Raw genomic sequence first — 18,084 nt, forward strand, 5'->3', positions numbered from 1 at the left:
CTTAATGTTACATTTGCTTTCTAAGGTGTGATTCCTTCAAAGGCCCTGGTCAATTCCATTTGCCCCTTTCTTTCAAGGCAGAGATGGGAAGCCTGTAGTCTTGCGGATATTGCTGGATTGCAGCTCCCATCATCCCTAATCACTGGACATGCTGACTGGGGCTGATGTGAACTGGAAGTCAACAACATCTGGAGGATCACAGGTTCCCCAGCCTGGTTTGAGGACCATCAGAAAAGCTAATTGACTTGTTTCAATATGCATTGTATAGAATGAAAGCATTTTTCAAAGCTGGCTGGTAGATTTTTTTTGCAGCTGGGTGTTTTTGGCAACTGTCCCTTGCTAAAGTATCTATTTTATTTAGCTATTTCAGCAGTCCAGGTGTAAGGGATTTTTGTTGTTGCTGCTGTTTAGCTTTCTTTGGCCTTTGTTGCTGTTGTTAGCTTCAAAGCATTTTTTTAAAATGTGAGATTCTGAAAGAAGCACCTATGAAGCAACGTTTACAACAGATGTTGTTTCCAGCAAAGATAATCAAGCACATGATGAGCAATGGCATACAGCTTTGAGGCATTTTAAATGTGCTAGGTTTGCCCTGAATCAGAAATGTAGACCCAATTTGCAAGGCATGTGGTCAGCAATCATGTAGTTTAGCTTCTGACTAACTCTCCCATACTCTGCAAAATTGGTCCATGTTAGCAATTTTATGGGGTTCAAAGCGGTACAAGCATTCGTACATTCAGAGTGAAAGCAATGTAATTCAGGAAGCATTGCACTCACTTTGAACTGACTTCATTCAATTTCAGCGATGTAATTGTGTAGAAAAATCTGATTGGCTACATACATCCTTGTGCAAATTAATTGAAACAAAGCATGTTTTCTATCTTACTCCTAATCCTGTACTCAAACACAAAAAGTCAGTTGATCATTATGGTGTCGGAAGCCTGCAGCCAATGGAAGGAATGATGCACTCGCCACAATTTATTGAGGTTCTATGAAAGAGTTAATCCAGAGCTGGAAAAGATAACCCTGACAGTACTGGGATATTGCAGCAGGACTTAGCCCCCTGCCACACATCAAAAGTGGTGAAGAAATTCATGACAGAGCAGCAAATACAGGTACTTCATTGGCCAGGGAATTCCCCAGATGTAAATCCCATTGAGAATTTGTGGGCTAAATGCAAAAGTCTCCTCTGTGCTGCAGACTGTCTGACTATGGAGAATCTAATTCAGGCGCTGATTCAAGTGTGGTACAGGGATCTGAAAATCAACAGTGACTGTTCAAAACTAGTAGACTCCATGCCAAACCATGTTCAAATTCTGCTTAAAAATATCAGAGGTCATATCCATTACTAATGTACGTATATATGAGTTTTGTACATGTATATGTGAGTTTTGTACAACAAACTACTACATTCATTGTTTGTTTCAATTAATTTGCACAAGGGTGTAGTAATGGCAGGAAGAAGGGTGAGTTGGGGTGGGGAAGGAGAATGACACAATGGCAGCAGATGGCTGTGAGCAGCATGTTCAGGGAGCCTTTTTAGCCCTCTCTCTGACAACTCCCATTATTTAAGCAACCTCTGACGGCAGGGGATGCAAGACATTATTCAAGTGCTGCAATAGAACATAGAAAGTTGCCTTATACTCAATCACACCATTGGCCCATTTGACTCAATATTGTCTGTATTGACTGGAAGTGGTCCTCCGGGATTTCAGATAGGAGTCTCTTCCAGCCAAGGATCAAACCTGACTGGGATTGAACTTGGGACCTTCTGCACGAAGAGCAGATGCTCCACCTCTGAGCTATGACCCTTCACAGCATCAGCTTAGCTACAAATTAGAGACCAGCAAATAAAATATGAGACGCAACACTAGTAAACAGCCCATCGCTTTCAATGTGAATGCAGCAGCACTAAGCCCTACCATTAAGCAGAATAACACACTAGCTCAGGCAGCTGATTTGGGGTGTTGCGAAAGGGCAGTGGACTGTTAGCTAATGCATTGTTTATTTGTATTTCTACTGCCAGGAAGAGGGAGAGGAAGTCCTGAGATACCCTGTCTCAGGGGCCAAAATAACTGTATAGTTTGTTAAATGTGCCGAGACTTGTTAGGAGACCCTGTTTCTCTCACAGAGTGACAATTGCTAGAGTGGTTCTCCACGGCAGGCACTGCACCATGAGGAGTGTTGGCTGCTAATTTAATAATGGCAAGAACTGAAGTAACATATAAATGGAAAGCATCAAATGGTTCTAAACAGTGCAACCCTTGACACATCGGCTCAGATATAAGAACCCATATTAGTTAAATGGGACTTACTCCCAGGTAAGGAAGTATAGAATTACAACCTTGATTTAAAAATAGACTAAGATAATTGAAACTACTCTGCATGTGTTGAAATTTATTCCCTTAGTTAGATTTGGAAGGAAAGAAGAAATAGGATTAGGTTAAATAATATTAAAAGTTGGAATCTTTTTTTATCCGATTGTAATGTGTTATTGAATCAAAATATTCCACTTGGAAATCTTATGGCTTGGAGCTGATTTTGAGTATGGAGAAAATGTATAAATGCTTATTTTAAATTTATATTCTAATTAAAATTGGGGAAAATATGTGTTACTGAGGATGATATGCTTTTGGGGTGAATGGAATTTGTACATGCATGCCTATGCACAGCCATAGCACTTTAATTCTTGGTGGCAGTTGATTAGAAACTGGCCTGAACCAATAATTAATTTGCTTCCCAAATAGCTGTTATCTCTCATGCCTCACTAAGGGCTCGTGGATTTGTTTCCAATGTCATTTCTCTGCAATTAAATGGTCCATTTTCAACACTGTAATTACATAAGCAAATCTTACCGATACATATGTTTGCCTTCCTTATCCAATACCCAATATCTTTGGTAAATTTTGAGTGGAAGGGTATAACATTGATTTAGGATCTAGGATGCAAAAATAACCTTCCTCTTTCAATGCATGCCTGCTTAATCCCAAACTTCAGAAGTTTGGGATGAAAGATAATATCCCAAGGTGAAGAGGACGGTCAGTATAGTAATTTACTTTAGTTGTGTCTACCAATGATTACATATTAACTTTCTATTTAATTTTGGGGGGTGAGGGCATCTGAAGTCACATGTGTTCAGAAGGAGGTGGGAACTGAATGTTTCTTATAAAAAGGAAACAGAAGATGAAACAACCTAGTACACAGGTATCAAAATGGGCAAACTACTCCTTCTGACTGGTGAGTAGGACAGGCTCAACTTACCACTGAGCTGGCAAAAGTTTCCATCTCTCTGTCAATCTATCTCTTTTTGTTGTTCTCTGCCTTCATCAACACACTATTCTAGTCTGACCTAGCTTACTACATCTATAGACTACCTAGCTATAGTAATTTGATGGCCGTTCTAAAAAATGTTTATAAATTGACTAGAAACTGTGATGGTTTAGGAAAAAATAGACCTCTTACTAAGAACATAAGAATAAAAACAAATTATAACAGATGTTTTTAGGCTGGATAACAAGAAATGCTTCCAACAGTAAGAACAGGCATAGATTAAAATAAGTTTTGGAATTCCTTGCTCTAGAATTTTAAGAGACTGAGGGAAATCTCTCAGGATGTCGCTTAAGTTTCAATAATTCTTTGAATGTGTGGAACTTGGGTAGGTGATCCACAATATCTTTTTACAGCAACAAATGAGTCAGGATAAAGCTACTCAGTATCTCAACAACCACATATTCCCAATCCTGCATTTGCTGAGATAACGTCAATGTGGAGGGTGGACACTTGAAGGAAACAGAGGTGGACTGATGGGGCAGATTGCTGGGTACAACTCCCATCATCCCTGACCATTGGCAATGATGGCTGAGACTGATGGGAGCTGCAGTCCAGCAACATCTGGAATTGTTCCCCACCGCTGCCTTATTTAGGAAACAGGATTTGGGGAACCCCATGTTTTCCTCATAAATGTGAATTTCCACCCGTTATATCTATGCCATTATGAAGAGGATCCCAGAATCTAAGTATTTATTTATCATACATCTAAGACAGGACCACAACATATAACAAACTGAATTGTCTGTCTCATCAAGCCAGTAACCATTGCTTGCAATATATCAGGACAAGCCCATGGCTTGCTTCAAAAGCTTCAGAGATCTACAACAAAACCACCTGATGAGAACACCATTGACTTAAACAGGCTTAGGAGTAATGCTGTCTCTCAAAGGAACCGTGGGTGAGAAAGCCTAGGGATCTATAACAAAGTATTCTCAATTGATCAGCACCCTTAACAAACTACACTTCCCATGATTCTGTTGGGGGAAGCCATGACACTGATGCAGACAATGCAAGTTTGTAGTGTAGATCTGTTCACTGACTTGTAGTTGGGGTGAACTAAGAAATACACATGACTAGCTTTTGTGTTTGATTAACAGTGGAACTTTTCTTTCATAGGTCTGGCTCTCCTGCTGCATGTGCAGCTGGGTAAGTTGTAGCAAATTTCTCTTTATTTTATTCCATGAAAAGGAATAGCTAAAAGAAGCTTCTCCTCTAGTAAGCAATTTGAATGCATTGGTTGACTTTAACCTTTCAAACTGCAGGTGCATCTACCAATATTGTCTGCTACTTCACCAACTGGTGCCAGTATAGACCTGGTATTGCACGTTATATGCCCGAAGATCTTGACCCATGCCTATGTACTCATGTCATCTATGCTTTTGCGGGCATGGCAAACAACCAGATCCAGACCATCGAGTACAATGATGTGGCTCTCTACGGTGGCATCAATGGACTCAAAACCTAGTAAGATCCAGCAGTTTGACATACAACATTCAACACAAAGGGCAGAATCAAGAGAATTTCCAGTGAGATAAATGGGGATTGAGTATTAAGTTTAAATCCCATGAAATTCCATGTAACTTTAGCTCCATGTTTTCCTATGGCTTACACCTAATTTTTGCATTTCCTATTCCGTTTCAATAATATACCGGTACCTGACTTTCATATTAGCAAAAATCAGACATATATGATACAGAAGGGAAAAGAAAGTAATAAATGGGTGTGTCTGCTCCTTTCTCCAGGCAACTTTCTGCCCACTTTCACAACAGAAGCACACTTTTACAATTTGCTTTCTGGTTTCTTGTAGCCCTGGACAGGCTCCCCCCTAAATTTGCTCCAAAACTCTTGCAACTCCCCAGATTCTCAGGGAGTGTAGAGAGGAATGAGAAGCAAATGTCCAATTAGATCTCGCCATCTGTTGCATTTTTATATTTACAATCACCCTTTCTATGCAATTCTTAAAGGGTACAGGAATTCTCTTTGGATCTATCCCTACTTGTAAAGTTTGTGTGGATATTTCAATTCTTTCTTTTTAAAGACAGCCCGCTTGTAACTGTTTGCATATGGTTCAGAGTCTCTTTAATAACCTTCCAAATAATTTCTTTACAGCAATCCTGACCTGAAAACCTTGCTGTCTGTTGGAGGCTGGAACTTTGGTACCCAAAAGTAAGGTCTTCTAGGAGATCCCCTCCCATATTTAGCACTAGGATGATCAGGCGGAAAAGAGGACAGAGCCTCTGTGCCCTTCATAGCTGAACAGAAGAGAGAACCTCCACAACTGCTGAAATTTCCTCTTCTACACAACTGGTGCAGGCACCCTGTCCTCTGTTCCACCTGGACATTTGTTTAGCATCATCTCCAACCTTGTTCTACATTAGCTGTTATATTTCCCTAGCCCATAAATTAGCACATCTGAGAACTGTTTTTCCTTCCTCCAGCTCCTTAACTAGTGCACTATGGTTCTAGATTAAAGAAGCCAAGGACCACTTTTACATGTACAAATCTAGACACATATATGTAGATGTGTGTGAGAGTTGTGTATTGTGAGACTGTTCTCTGCATTTCTCTTTTTGTTTCCAGCTCCTTGTGTGCATCTGGAAGTAGATTCCATGTTTCTGCTTCCAAGTAGTCAGAAAAAGCAACTTCCAGGGGCAGGGGGCAACTTTCATCTCACAAGATACATACACACATTTCTATACTGGATTAAATCCATGGATACACAGGATATGCTGGGTACACTGCCAGAAACAACAGGAAAGTATCTTCAAGTCCAAACAATGAAGATTAATGTAAGCTGTTCCTCACAAGGGAGGGAACTCCGGTTCACAGCCAATGCAATTGAACTTGGACTGGATACACTTGGGTTCAAATCCTTGCTCAGCTATGGAATTCACTGGGTAGCCTTGGGCAAGTCACTGTCACCCAGCCTAACCTATCTTGCAGGGTTGTTGAGGAGATAAAATTGGATAACTCAGTTAATATCACACTTAACACCTTTGTAGGCATGTGGGAAATTAACATGCCTTAAGAGATGTGAGGAATATTATCAGGAAAGAATAAATATTTGAATTTTAAGGTTAAGTGACTGAAGATATTCCCTTCCTATTTAAACCAGGGATAGCATTATGGAGCAGAAAATCAAAATCTCTAGTTCAGGGAGGGAAACCTATGACCCTCCAGCTATGTTGGACTCCAAAACTCCCATCAACAACAGTCAGCATGGACAATAGTCAGGGGTGACCAGAGGTGGAGACTAGCAACATCTGGAGGGCTGAAGGTTCTCCATCCCTCCTGAAGTCTGTGGAATTCAAAGCTTAACAATCTCAAAAGGCTATGCTGTTTGCAATAATCAAAGTATCTAGAGAGCACTAGGTTGGTGAGAGCTAGCTCAGACCATCAGCAGCAGATCTAATTAAGCTCTATGGTTTCAGATTTGTGGAACTGATCATTCCGACCTTCCTCTTTGCAGGTTTTCTGACATGGTTTCCTCTGCTCAGAACCGCCAGACTTTCATTCAGTCTGCCATCTCCTTCCTGCGCAAGTATGGCTTTGATGGGTTGGATATTGACTGGGAGTACCCTGGCAACAGAGGCAGCCCTGCTGATACCCAACAACTTTTCACAGTCTTGCTCAAGGTTGGCTTCGACAATGTGCTCTCTCTGTATCTAGGTGACTAATATAGCAATGAAAGGTTTGTTCTGGAATTTTAGCCAGTGCTATTTGTCTAGGCAACACAATCACTAAAACAGATATAATAACACCTCCATGTCTTTAAGGTAGGATACCTTTTTTCTCATTCTTTCCTGGGCTGGATCTAGACACATCAAAAAAGTGTTTCAGGAAAATGAGTTGTGAACTTTATTATGGGAAATATAATGTAGCTGAGTACCCTGTTCATGTTCCAATAATCTGCATCTCAGAAATATTAACAGCGTTTGTGATGCTCATAGTTTGAGGCAAATGGTGGGTAGAGAGCTTCAGAAGTGGATATAGAGGGAAGTGAGACTGTGATTACAGTTTTTGATTAAATAACTGCATGAGTGGAATGACTTCTGCTTCTGCCCACTCCCCCCACCCTCTGTGCATGCCCAACACCACCCCCATCTCTACTCAGGAAAGTTAGACGGGGGACCCAGAAAAGATTTTTTTGGCGGGGGGGGGGCATGAAGAAAGTGGAGAAAGTTCCATCAAACAAGTGGAAACCATATGCAATATGTATTCTGCTTATGCAATGAGTTACTTAGTGCTACGTTGAATACAACCCAATTTTCTTAGTTACCCTGTGCCTTACATTCTGGAACATCACTTCATTATGTCCGCAAAGCCAAGCATGTTAAACATTTTTTTAAAACCATGACCCTGAAATTAAGAGTCTCCTGCTCTACCAACCAGACAATGAAGATTTTAAAAACTCAGATAAGGGTGGGTGGGTGTTCTTAAAAGAGTAGCTTAGTGCTGGAGTTACAAATTTTCTCTTAGGAGCAAATGTCTGCACTGCTGCTCCCTTTAATCCTCCTAGTGTGCTTACTCCAGCAGCAGGGGGGAGGTTGAAGAGGATAAATAATTATTTCCCCCTTGACCACCATTCCACACATCCATACACACAGGAGCAGGCACAGCAAGTCTGTAGTTTTTCCACCATCCCAACCTACCTCCTGGGGCACTTGCCCCCCTTGCCCCTACCCTCGATCCAGACCTGGAGTAGCTTGTGACAATTCACTTCTTCCAATAACAGGAAATGTATGAAGCTTTTGAACAGGAGGCTTCTCAAACCAACAAGCCCAGACTGTTGATCTCTGCAGCTGTGTCTGCTGGTGTGGGCACCATTGAGACTGCTTACCAGATCCCAGAGATGTCTAAGTAAGTTGCATGTGGATAGCCTGGCTCATTGTGAGCTAGCATAGACAATACAGAGGTAGCTGGCCCAATGGTTTCATTTGGTATAAGGCAGTTTCCTATGTTCCTAAGAGGAGACAGGTGTACACAGTGGAAAGACACTGGCATTGGGGTCATTATGGCAATTGCACCATAGTTTAGGACTTCTGCTGCAGTGATTACCCACTATCATAAAAGCTGAGAGCTTCTTGGGTTGGAGTGGGTGCCTCCTCACTTTGCCAAACACTAATAAAAAAATCCAGAATATGATGGCTGGTTTCCTGGTCACATATCAGGCAAGCAGTGGTTATGTCTATGGCTCAGCACTTCAGTGAAATCTGAAATAACAAGAGCAGCAGAGATTAAACAGAGAGTACCTGCCTATCTCCATCTACTGTATCTGCCTGTGATCTTGCCTATACTTGTCAGTTCAGGAAAGAGGAAAGAATGTGACTTATGTGTTAGAGGACATGCACAGGCCAAATTATGTTTCAGCATGGAATTCTTTACAGCCTTTAGCATGGTCTGAAGTAGATACATAACAGCTTATTAATGTGTGCATTGGAGCATATTACTGTGTTCACCAGTGACAAAAACAAACATTAGCAGTAATGCTGAAGTGATTAATGAAAGTCTCTGTGTGGATCTTGTGTGTGTTGCATCTATACTGTGCAAATCTCACAAATCTTGAGAGGCTGTCCCATGCTCAGTTATTGGGAACTTGGCAATATCTACATTGTATTAATATTAACAATTAGACTCTATTGCAGAAGCAAGACACTTTGCCTTCTTACTTATCAACAATTTCAATCATGAGACCAAACGAGATAGGGACCTGAGAATTACTAGAGATGGCTGAGGATATTATATAATAATGCCTCCTGGCTAGAATCCTAACCAAACGAAATCTGATACATTTTCAGGGGGGGGGGGGTTGGCATCAATGCATGCCAAATGGCCAGCTGTAAATTTGCCTAAATTTAAATGAATTGTAATGTTGAATACATTGAAACTGATATATATAAATGTGCAACAGCCATGATTCTCCCATTTTTTCTGATAGAAGTGGCAATACTTACTTAACAAAGTAAACACATATGAGGAAAGGGTCCAAAGTTTTCCTTTTTGGACTGATATATTTGCCTATTTGCTTCCCTCACGTCCCTCCAAGGTACATGGATCTGATCAATGTAATGACTTATGACCTCAGAGGATCCTGGGAAGGTTTCACTGGTGAGAACAGCCCTCTGTATGCAGGCCCTGAAGACCAAGGCTCCTATATTTACTTCAATGTGGTGAGTGACTGAACAGAAATGAAGGGTTTCCTTTACCATCAATCATACTCTACATACAGTATTCAGCTGCTGGATATGTAGTTCAGAATTGTCCCATGATTTGCCTTCTGATTGCCTCCTCAATGTTCTTTCCACCAGGACTATGCTATGAACTACTGGAAGAAGAATGGTGCACCAGCTGAGAAGCTGATGGTGGGATTTGGAGCCTATGCTCGCACCTTCACCCTGAGCAACCCTTCTAACCATGGCCTGGATGCACCAACCTCTGGGCCAGGGAGAGGTGGGGCCTACACCCAAGCAGCTGGGACGCTGGCCTATTTTGAGGTAAAACTCTGGCATAGTTCTTGCAGCGATCCTGAACATTTGTTAGTTATCATGATGTCCTGCACTTTCATTTTTGTAATTATAGCTTTTTATGTACTACTGATGCAGTTTTGCATCTGGATATTGCACTTGTGAGCCAATATAGTTATCCAGTTTATTTCTGTATAGTTTCGTGTTCCTGTTTTTGAATGGGTGTTTATTTGTTGCTTTCTGTGCCAAGGAGCATAATGGCCAATTCTCGCATTCAGAAAGTGTGCTGTTTTTAAGCCAGCATCTGCTATCCTGGTGCCCTCCAGATGTTTTTGACTAAAACACCCATCAGCCTGCTTTAAACTATGGCAATGTGCAAGCCACTCTTTGCACTGTTGGAGCTGACGTGGTTGGAAGGAATGAAATTTTGTGCATCTGCCTTGTTTCCCTAATAAAATTCTAAGGCCAACTATGATTTCCACATTTCTCTCCTGCTCACAGCTAACAAACACACATATGATTTCTGGAAATGGGTGTAAATAACCCAACATAGTTTAGCTAGCTTTGGGTAACTAGATCAAACACTTTCATTGGCTTAACCCAAGATATTTGTCTCCACAGGTCTGTACCTTCTTGAAGGAGGGTGCCACTGTTGTGTGGAATGCTCCCCAGGAAGTCCCTTACGCCTATAAAGGAAATCAGTGGATTGGCTATGATAACCCTAAGAGTTTTGGTATCAAGGTAAGCCTGTTTATTGTCTCCATATTCTGCCCTTATTCAGCACTCTTCTAAAATGGCCGGAGGCTCCTCCTAGAAGACATCTTGCCTTTCTTCTCCCACCTTCCCCATTCCTGTGGAGCGTGTTGCCATCAAGCTGTCTTTGAAGAAACTGCAGGTTTAGACTGTGTTGAGTCTGAAAGGTCAGAGCAGAAGGATTTCTAGGGAGCTGAGGAGGAACAAGCTCAACCCACCCTCCATTTTGGAAGCCTAATGGGCGAGTAGTATCCATTATGTTCCACCTGTATATTTATGCTCTGCCTGTATATTTGTAAAGAATATGAAAATATTGCACAACATCTTAAGTCTCCCATGACCATATACAGTGGTACCTCGGGTTAAGAACTTAATTCTTTCTGGAGGTATGTTCTTAACCTGAAACTGTTCTTAACCTGAAGCACCACTTTAGCAAATGAGGCCTCCTGCTGCTGCTGCTTTGCCGCCGCTGCACGATTTCTGTTCTCATCCTGAAGCAAAGTTCTTAACCCGAGGTAATATTTCTGGGTTAGCAGAGTCTGTAACCTTAAGCGTATGTAACCTGAAGCATATGTAACCCAAGGTACCACTGTAAAAAGAAAACTGCACGCAAGTACACACACCCAGGAAAACTGGGGATAGTGGAACAATTATATAGTATTTTCCCCCTAAATAAATAAATAACTTGATTAACTGTGTTTCATGCATCTAACAGTGCAAATCCAAGTCTGTTGTGTGTGGGTTTTTTTTAAAAAAAGAGTAAACTCCTTATAGTTCAGCTGGCTTTTTTTCTCCAAATATGGTTAGGATTTCAGACTATCTGTTTAGGATTTATGTACTGTAATTCCTTAACCTATTTCCTGTAACTGCAGCTTTAAAAGTTACAGACCACGACTCTGTAGTGTAGAATCAGGCCGTTTATGCTCTCTCTCTATCTTAGCAACTCAAGGGAAAGATAGCTCTGGTTCTCATTTATTACATAATGCTTAACCATCTAACTCACAGGCTAAATGGCTGTTGGAGAACAACTTTGGAGGAGCCATGGTCTGGGCTATTGACTTGGATGACTTCACTGGCACATTCTGCGGGGAAGGCAAATACCCCCTGATGAATGCCTTGAAATCTGGATTGGGAGTCACCACACCAAGTGAGTAGCATACTCCTGTTGGCAGGATAGAACAAAGTGCATGGCATGCCCAGAAACCTTCATTTTGTCTGTATGTGAAATAGTGCTACTGACTCCTATTGTGTGTTCATCTCTGTCCTCTTTGGCTCATTTCTTTTGAGGCAGTATGGCTGGTCCAGTACTGAAAAAGCCACTGGGTGTGATGATAATTATCTGGATTTCAGCAGATGGGAGGTGGAATTTAACCCTTTCCTTTTCTGCTATGGTCCTTAGGAAAATCCTTCCTCTGAAGTCCTTACTTACTTTGGACGCCTTCCTCTCAATGCAAATACTAGCTGAATTTTCACAATGGAGGGGAAGGTTACATTTCCCCCTCTACATGGGCTGCAGCCCCAGTCATTATCCTGCATACATTCTCTGCTGGTTATATTTTTGCAAAGATGCGGTTAATGTCATGTCTAGCCTGGCCAGGGCTTCTTTTGCCACGCTCCGTTAAATTGTAAATTCTCCTTGAGTGAGGTTTGTGTTTATGAGACTTTTGTTCCTCACTCCTAGTGCAGGCAATATTGAAAGATATTCCCAAAAGTCTGCCTCAGTTTAAGGCAGCCTTCTGTGTTCCTAAAGTTCTAACGCCATTCTCATCTTCCTTTCAGACTGTAAGGTGCCTGCAACAACCCTTGGCACTAATGCTAACCAGCCTGCCCAGGCTACAACAGCAGCCCCATCTGGTGGTGGAAGCTCTGGTGGAAGTGGAAGTGGAAGCTCTGGTGGCAACTTCTGCAACGGAAAAGCCAGTGGCCTCTACCCAGATCCCACTGACAAGAATAGCTTCTACCATTGTGTGAATGGGAAGACCTACCAACAATATTGCCAGAGTGGCCTTGTATTTGATGCCAGCTGCTCCTGCTGCAACTGGGCATGAAGAGAGCAGCCACAAAGTAGTACACACACCTTCCACTGCAGTCAACAGCAAGGAAAGAATTCAGCATGATAAATAAAGATGCATTGCATTCAAATCATAGTCTGTGGTTTCTTCTGCACAATTTCAGTATCTCTTCCAGTTAAATCGAGTACTTCAATTACACTTTCTTGCAGTGCTGTAAAAAACAACAATCCCATACTTGATCAAATGTGTGATTTATTTAATTTATTCATTTGCTTTGAAAGCATACTGATCATTTTTACCATCCTAAAAGTGTCCAATGAAACATGTAAGGAAACTGTCGACACAGGAATATAAAACATGCTGCAAGAGAAAATCATAACAAAGATTACAATTCTGAGACAATGTACGGAGCTCTCATGTAAATATTTAGTTAGATATAGGGAAACAAGTATAGCAGCATAGTGCTCTTGTTGAAGTCTGAAGATCACCATTTTCCTACAGTGAGGAAAAATCCTCTATTCACACACTCCACAAACTATAAAAGGTGCTACAGCATTCTTTGTTGATTTAGTTACAGCAGGCATAGGAAGGCTGTGTATATACAGTACCACATCTTCAAAGCACATTCTTTTCCTTAAAGAATTATGGGGAGTGCAGTTAACTCCTCAGAAAGCTACAACTCCCAGCAACCCTTAACAATCTACAATGCCCAGAATCCTTTGAGGGAAAGAATGTTATTCAAATGTGCTTTAAAGGCATAGTATTTACACAGCTACCCCTTTGGATGCTATTTCTGGGATTGTAGCAATCGGGTGACCAAATGCAATTAAATCGTTTATTCCCTCTAACTTCCCCCAACCCTCAATGCTTTTCTTGACTGCCACTACAACATATAAAGACCTCAACTAGCAGCAACCTTTAATGAATTCAGGCCTAGTGTGGCCATATGTCCTGCTTTCCAGAGGGCAGACTTTTATCTGAAGGGCTGTCAGAGAGAGGACAAGCCTCTGTTTCAAGATATCCATCTGAAGGGTCTTCCAACCCAAGTCTGGTCTAAAGACAAAGAACAATAAGAAGGGAGAGCAGGGGCCTTGAAGTCAGCACCTGGACAGTGGACTGAGCAGGGACCCAGGTCACCTAGTCATGTTCTTCTGCACTATACTGAGATGTACCTATACACACAAATCAACATTTGCCAGTTTTATGCAGATCTGTGTAATCTTCTGTCCTTTTTGTTGATAATGTATTTCCTCCTTTGGGACAATGAGTGGAGTTCAGCGCAGTTGCCATCACCAACACACAGGGAAACAACAAGAAAGAAAAAATCTACAAAAACTTTCCAAGTCCGACATGGAAACATTTCAAGCATTAGGAATGGAAGGATCTCTCCATTTCCCATTTTCCTCAATCTTCAATTTAGTCTTCCACTTTTCTGCAGAAATTTGCGGTTTAAAAAAAAAATCCTCAAGAAAATCCTTCAGCATTTTTGTTCCACTTTCTCCTAATAAACATGTAAATTTTGACTAATGCACACATTTTTGCAAGACTTTTCTCTTAATATAATGCATTTTTGTATGTTACTTTCACTAAGAAATGAATTTTTATGCCCATGTTCCCCTAGTATGTGCACTCTTGGAAACATTGGTTGAATAACTGCAGCACAAAATTCAGCTAAGTGTGAATTTTGCAGGATGACAGTTTTTCAGTTTTCATATTGTTTTGGAAAGTGTGAATTCATTGGGTTCATTTTTAAATGCAAGCACAATAGAATTTCACCCCCATCTCTACAACCAGTGCTTTTTTCTGGGGGTACGCATACCACTAAACCTTTTGTGAATCTGAGAGAGAGAGAGAGAGATATTGAGGGGAGTAGGAAATGAGAAAACCCCTAAACATTTTTTTAGGGGAGAAAGCACTGCCTACAACTATATACATTCTTCCTCAAAGAAATTGGGGTTTTGGTTGTTAAAATGCCATCATCGTTGTCAACGGGCTTGATCACACAAATGAGGACACATTAGACAGAAGGGTGTGGCAGTGTTATGCCCAACACAGTTGGGAACATGCACCCATGCTATTTTCCCTAATGGGCTACCAATGCCAGCCACAGACACATTCACAGGCTGGCCCTGTTTAGCCATTTCACATTCATTACCAAGGCTTTGGGGCAAAGAAAGCTCATGACCACAGCCAACCTGAGACATTCATGATGGAGCAACTGGTGCTCCTCAACTGCATGTCTCCTGCTTCTTAAGGATCTTCCCACTATCTTATCCTGCCCTGCTCACCCTCTCTTGACCCAGTGGCTGGCACTACGGCAGCTGTATGAAATAAACAGAATAGTATTTGATAACTGATACTTGACTCTATTAGACATTATTTGTGTAAAGGTAGATGGTATTTGAAGACTGACAGATTATTATGAGGAAGATTATTCTACCAAAATCAAGAAAAAGACATGCTGACAACTCTGAAACATTTGAATTTCGAGTGTTGAGGCAATTATTCAGTAACAATCTGAATTTGAAACTCAAAAATATTTTTTTTTATACCATATAATCTACAAATTGCAAAATGTTGACAAGGAAAACAGGAAACAAGCAAAACAGTTAGCTCAAGCCAGCATTCAATTCATTGGTATGCTTGGTTGTTAGTTTCACTGTGAAACCAGGCACACAGCATGGCTAGATCATTGCATAACCTCACCTTTTATGTTAATTCTTTCTTTCCTGTTATGGATCCTGAAATACAGCTGTTTTGCGCAAGTAGCTGAAATAATTTGCCATGCCTAAACTGTAGTGGGATATAGCATTCCAAGTAGAAAATCCATCGGGTACGACACTTACGTACTGTCACTATTTTGTGGGTGGGATTCAGTTGCATACTGGGTAAATTCAAGTAGCGCAATTAAAGTGTATTTGGTGCTCTTGCACAACAAGCCTACTTTTTAAAAAATGGACTTTTGTGGCAGGAGAAGTTATTGGAAAGTGTGGTTATAATTATTGATTAACGTGATATCATATAATAACCTCCACAACAAAGCTGAATGAATGTTCAAGGAACAAATGTCATATGACCTCCTCAGAAACTTTGTGCGAACAAGTCAATAAAAAGGTCACCTGAAAGTAACGCTTACTGAGTTCTGTAGTCCCTAGAATAGAGGAACTCCTGACTTCCTCAGCAGATCCTGTAATGCAATGCTTGTTGACACAATATGTTCCTTTTTAAAAAATGACTGCTTCTCAATCATTACAATGGAGAAGTTAGTGGTTCACTTAGGACAGGGGTAGGAAATCTGTGCTCTTCAGAAGTTCTTGGACACCAACTCACCCCAAAAATGCTTTTGATAAAAGGCTTCATCAAACACTTCTGAGTAAGCTTAGGAGTTATGAAAGAAGAGGTCTTCTTTAGATTGGTAAATGGTTAAGAAACAGGAAGGAGAGAGTAGGAAGAAATGGACAATGGAGAGATAAATAAAGTGGCGTCCTCCAAGGGTCAGTATTTGGATCTGTGCTTCTTAACTTGTTCATAAATAATCTGGAGTTAGAGGTGAGCAGCAAGGAAGCCAAGATTGCTAATGTCAAATTGTTCAGCATAGTTAAAGCAAAAAGAGATTGTGAAGAGCTCCAAAAGGATCTCTCCAAACAGAGTACATAAGTGTAAAATGATGCACACTGTGACAAAAAATATCTTAATTTCATATATATGCTCATGGGGTCTGAACTGGAGTTGACTGGTGAGGAAGGAGACCTTGGCATCATAGTGGGTAGCTTGATGAAGATGTTTACCTAGTGTGTGGCAGCCATGAAAAAGGTCAATACCAAGTTAATTAATTTAGAGAAAAGTCATGTAAGTGGTGACATGATATAGGTGTATAAAATTATGCATGTAGAGAAAGTGAATAGAGTCTTCCTCCCTCTCTCAGAACATTAGAACTTGGGGCCATTCAATGAAGGTGAATGTTGGAAGATTTAGGAAAGAAAAAAAAACCACAGGGACCACTTCACAAAGTACGTAATTAAACTATAGAATTTGCTCCAACAAGAAGCAGTGATGGCCACCAATGTGAATGGCTTTAAAAGAGGGTAAGATAAATTCATGGAGGGTACAAGCCACACGGATTACATTCCACCTCTACTGTTGGAGGCAACATGTCTCTGAATACCAGTTGCTGGGAATCTCAAGTGGAGTGTTGTTGTACTCAGGTCCTGCTTATGTACATCTGACTGGCCACTGTGAGAACAGGATACTGGATTAGAAGGACCTTTGCCCTGAGCCAGCAGACTCTTCTGCTCTCATGCACTCCAGCAAGCATGATCAGTGTGGTTAAGAGCGGTAGACTCATAATCTGGTGAACAGGGTTTGATTCCCCACTCCTCCACATGCAGCTGCTGGGTAACCTTTGGGCCATTCACACTTTGAAAGTCTCTCAGCCCCACTCACCTCCCAGAGTGTTTGTTGTGGGGGAGGAAGGGAAAGGAGAATGTTAGCCACTTTGAGACTCCTTCAGGTAGTGATAAAGCGGGAAATCAAATCCAAACTCCTCCTCCTCTTCTTCTTCAATGATGATGATGATAGGAGCTGTAAAAAGGTAAAGGTAAAGGAACCCCTGACCATTAGGTCCAGTTGTGTCCAACTCTGGGGTTGCGGCGCTCATCTTGCTTTATTGGCCAAGGGAGCCAGCGTACAGCTTCTGGGTCATGTGGCCAGCATGACTAAGCCACTTCTGGCGAACCAGAGCAGTGCACAGAAACGTCATTTACCTTCCCACCAGAAGGTATCTACTTGCACTTTGACGTGCTTTCGAACTGCTAGGTTGGCAGGAGCAGGGACCAAGCAACGGGAGCTCACCACGTCACAGGGATTTGAACCACCGATCTTCTGATTGGCAAGTCCTAGGCTCTGTGGTTTAACCCACAGCGCCACCCATGTCCCTTATAGGAGCTGTAGTCCAGCATTATTTGGAGGGTCACAGGTTCTACGCCTGTGACACAGGAAAGCCTAACAAGACCTGAGAACCAGTTTTCTAACCATGGTTTTGTTAAACCTAGACCAGGGAAGCAGAGAGTATTCCTGGTTGGGAGATCCTTGTAATTTCTCACTAATTAAGGAATCGTCAATTGTCCATTTATAACCATGGTTGCAAACCTTTCTAGGCTTCTGGACACATCTGGATTTTTGAGCAAATGCTGGGGGAACCTTCTCCTCTAGTCACTTCTCTCCCCTTCACCCTAGATCAGCCCCCTCAAAGAGAAAAAATACATGCACACACTTCAGTTTTGCAAGGGAACAATCAGGTAACTGGGACAAACAGCTGGAAGTCCTCGGTAAACAGGTTATATAACTGTTTGTTCTCAATTTATAAGTGTAATCAAAAGCAAACTGGTACAGCAAATATACAGTCCTGACTTCTATATGTTATCATTCAATTAAAGGGACTTAAACACTGTAATCTAATTCCACCAGGATCCCAATAGCACTGGTAAAATAAAAAATATTGATAACCATCTTTTCTTAAGTTTGGTTTT

At 41.3% G+C, this 18,084-nt stretch overlaps 1 protein-coding gene across 1 annotated transcript in view; it reads left to right on the forward strand.

The window, feature by feature from the left end:
- The window catches only part of LOC309372180 (putative chitinase 10), a 43,342-nt gene extending 30,656 nt beyond the window's left edge, over positions 1 to 12,686 (forward strand). Inside the window, exons 12-21 of the mRNA XM_081915480.1 lie at positions 4,444 to 4,473; positions 4,590 to 4,791; positions 5,437 to 5,493; positions 6,797 to 6,962; positions 8,063 to 8,187; positions 9,374 to 9,497; positions 9,636 to 9,821; positions 10,413 to 10,532; positions 11,550 to 11,691; positions 12,324 to 12,686. Coding sequence (XP_081771606.1) covers positions 4,444 to 4,473; positions 4,590 to 4,791; positions 5,437 to 5,493; positions 6,797 to 6,962; positions 8,063 to 8,187; positions 9,374 to 9,497; positions 9,636 to 9,821; positions 10,413 to 10,532; positions 11,550 to 11,691; positions 12,324 to 12,592 — 1,421 coding nt within the window. The 3' untranslated portion in view covers positions 12,593 to 12,686. The remainder of the gene's footprint in view (positions 1 to 4,443; positions 4,474 to 4,589; positions 4,792 to 5,436; positions 5,494 to 6,796; positions 6,963 to 8,062; positions 8,188 to 9,373; positions 9,498 to 9,635; positions 9,822 to 10,412; positions 10,533 to 11,549; positions 11,692 to 12,323) is intronic.
- Positions 12,687 to 18,084: the final 5,398 nt, after the last annotated feature.

Source organism: Podarcis melisellensis, assembly GCF_964234715.1.
Source record: "Podarcis melisellensis genome assembly, chromosome: 6".
NCBI lineage: Eukaryota > Metazoa > Chordata > Lepidosauria > Squamata > Lacertidae > Podarcis > Podarcis melisellensis.